Source organism: Oxyura jamaicensis (assembly GCF_011077185.1).
Source record: "Oxyura jamaicensis isolate SHBP4307 breed ruddy duck chromosome 33 unlocalized genomic scaffold, BPBGC_Ojam_1.0 oxy33_random_OJ76992, whole genome shotgun sequence".
In the NCBI taxonomy this organism is placed as follows: domain Eukaryota; kingdom Metazoa; phylum Chordata; class Aves; order Anseriformes; family Anatidae; genus Oxyura; species Oxyura jamaicensis.
This window is the reverse complement of record NW_023305093.1, coordinates 1-2957: the sequence shown is the minus strand read 5'-3', so window position 1 is coordinate 2957 and position 2957 is coordinate 1. Positions and strand designations below refer to the sequence as shown.

Genomic DNA, 2957 nt, shown 5'->3' with positions numbered 1-2957 from the left:
GATCAGCACAAACTTCTCCGAGAGGCCGGGCACCGTCTGCCGCTCCCAGTGCCAGCGCCGCAGCCACAACAGCCCCACCAGCACCACCAACAGCCACAGCCACATCCTCACTGGAGCTCGGCTCTGGGGGAAGGAAGAGGCAGTGTCCCGTGTGCTGCCCTGGGGTGAAAGCTGGGTCCTGGGGAGTGCACCGGGACTGGTGGCGTCTGGGTCAGAGCAGCTGCCGCTGCGCCCCAGGAGCTGTTAGTCTCAGCCATCGGATGGCTCTCCTGAGCACGTAGCGTTAGGGGCTTTTCCCTGGTACTGGGTGGTCTTCAGATCTCAAGTGCAAGGCCCTGTGCTTCCCTGCTGGCTGCTGCCCGTGTGAGCCCGTTGCAGCCAGTGCTCCTCGGGTGGGCACGCTCGCGGCAGGCGCTGGTTCAAGGCTCTCTGTCCTACCTGGCCCCTGCATCTCCCTCAGACCCCAGCCGCCCGTCCTGCTCAGCACTTGGTGGCTGTCTCCTTCTGGCCCTCTTACACATGAGCTTTTGTCCTCCGTGTGACTAAGAAGCACCAAGGACGTGTTGGTGGAGCCTTGCTGTGCTCCCCCCGAGCATGACACCGCTCTGCCGCTGTCCCTGCAGCAGCGCGATGGGCTGGGGACCTTCAGAGCAGCGCCACCTCCTCAGAGCAAGCTCCTTCCTTATAGCAGCGTTTGGCTGTCCTTGAGCCAGCTGCGTCTGACCCTTCCCATACCTCCCTCCAGACGTGCCTGACCCAGCCAGAGGAGCTGCACCCTTGTGAACGCTGCGGCCCCAACGCCGGGGTTACCTGGGCAGGTCCTGTGCTGCTCTGGTCCCGCTCAGTGAAGGTCTGTCGCAGCCCATCCCGGTGTGGGGGCTGTATAAATAGAGGCTGGCATGCAACAGCCCCAGCCCAGGTGTTGAGCAGCAGCTGGGGGAAGAGCCAGAAACCCAAATTGCTCTGGGTCATCGTGCAGGAGAGGCCGGATTGCACCAGCTCCCGGTATAAAACTCCATTTCTTAATTGCGATTCACTGCCTCATCTTGCACAGATCCATGTGCTGGGAGCTCTGCTTGGTCCTCCGGTAGCTGCCTGTGCTGGCAGAGCTGGCTCGGACCCTTCTGGACACAGCGCTGGGCTGAGTTTGCCTGCCTCAGAAGTCCTGGGGCAGCTGCTTTGTCCCCTTTACTCAGGGCAGGCAGCGGAGGAGATGGGGCGAGCTCAGAGCAGCGAAGCAGGGCTGGGGGCTCCCCTGGCCGCCTGCTGCAGCGCTCGCTCCCCTTCCCAGCCCCTTTGCCCGTGGGGCACGGAGCCGGCTGCTGCAGCTCAGAGCACCTGGGTGTCCCCGGCACCAGGGCACAGCAAAGCAGGCAGGCGCTGGCGCAGGCGGAGAGGCTCGGCACGGCCGTGCCGACACTTCTGTCCTGCCTCTCCTGGTGCAGGCAGGGGCATGGCCTCGGTGTGCTGTCCGAGGGAGGGGGCATAGCTAAAAAGCAAAGCCCTGCCGTGCAGGGAAGAGGACATTGTCTTTATTCAGCAGCAAACCTGTTTGCTAGCGGGTGACAGCGAGTTGCAGGATGTAGCCGACCTAGGAATTTAGGAACTTCTCCACATGGCTTCAGCTGCGGGGCGATGCCAGATCTCAGCCCCTGGCTGCTGCCGCCTGCAGCGGCCTCAGGCTTTCTGGGCAGGTTTGGGGTAGGACCAGGTCAGGATCACGTCGGCAAGGGCAGAGGGCAGGTAGCTGAGGGGGATGTAGAGGAGCTTGGCGTCCCAGCCGGCCGAGTAGCGGGCGCGCGGGTAGCGGCTGGTCAGCGCGTGCTCCATGCAGTCCGTGACCAGCGAGAGGTTGGAGCTGCACCTCTTCTGCATCTTCTTGGCTCCTGCCAGAACTGCGGAGGCAGAAGGGGCCGGGCGGGTGCTGAGCCTCGTGCCAAAGGCAACTGAACGGCTCCACTGGCTCCCAGGGCGGCTGGACACCCTGTGGCCCCGGGGTGGGCTTTGGCTTTGGGGAGGGAGGACCGTTGCTTTAGCTTCTAGGTGGTGTACTTACAGTCCTTCAAGAAATTCTCCCCGTAGCCTGCTTTCGTTTCATCTGAGACCTTCTCCCAGGTGCTAAGAAAACACTCCTCCAGTTTCTCGGCGCTGGTGATCGCTGTCTTGAAGTAGCCTGGCTCGATGATGCTGACCTTCACCCCGAAGTGGCGCATCTCAAGCCTGGAAGGGTCCGAGCCCCGTGGGACCAGATTCCGGCAGCCAGCACGGGGTCGTGCAGGATGCACGGCAGCCTTGCGCCAGGGGACCGTGGGGGGATCCTGAACACGCCAGCACACCCTGAGCCAGCCCCAGCACGCGTCCGAGGCAGTTCGTGAACAAATGTTTGCTGAGTCTCGATGGGATGGGGTCAGAACAGACCTCGGGGGCGTTCCCCCGGGATCTGGAGCAGGGGCAAGGTCCAAGCGGGAGGTTCCCTGCCCGGGCAGGTGGTGTCAGCCTGGGGCCAGCAGCCTCCCCTGCAGCCAGGCAGATCCAGCACATGGGGGAATGAAATCAAAGCCCTGCCACATCCTTCACTGTCCCCTCCCTTGGGCTGCCTCCACATGAGCTGGGCTGAAGCCAGAGCGGAGGCTGCTAGCGGTGCCCGTGGGTACGGCACGAGGCAGCGCACCGCGCAGGTGGGCGCTGCGTCCCCAAAGGCCCTCCTCGTGCGTCTGATGGCAGCAGCTAAAACATGCCCACGTGTGCTCGCTGGGGGTGACAGAGGAAGGGGTCAGTGCAGATGAAGGCTTTGCCAGAGAAGTGAAGCAGCCTGAAGAACCAGCAGCGGGCTCCGCACGTGGACTTACCGCAGGCTGTCGGAGAAGGCCTCCACACCGTACTTGGAGGGGCAGTACCCCCCGCCAAAGAAGGCGATCCGGCCCATCACGCTGGCCACGTTGACCACCCGGCCCCGG

The 2957-nt window shown here is 63.7% G+C and overlaps 1 protein-coding gene across 1 annotated transcript; it reads right to left on the bottom strand.

The window, feature by feature from the left end:
* Window positions 1-1513: 1513 nt before the first annotated feature.
* On the bottom strand, window positions 1514-2953 carry LOC118158662 (retinol dehydrogenase 16-like; the record flags this gene model as incomplete). Its single annotated transcript, XM_035313339.1, has 3 exons — window positions 1514-1895; window positions 2057-2220; window positions 2850-2953. Coding segments are annotated over 3 exons (486 nt in total), but the record flags the coding sequence as incomplete, so codon positions are not given.
* Between the last annotated feature and the right edge of the window lie 4 nt (window positions 2954-2957).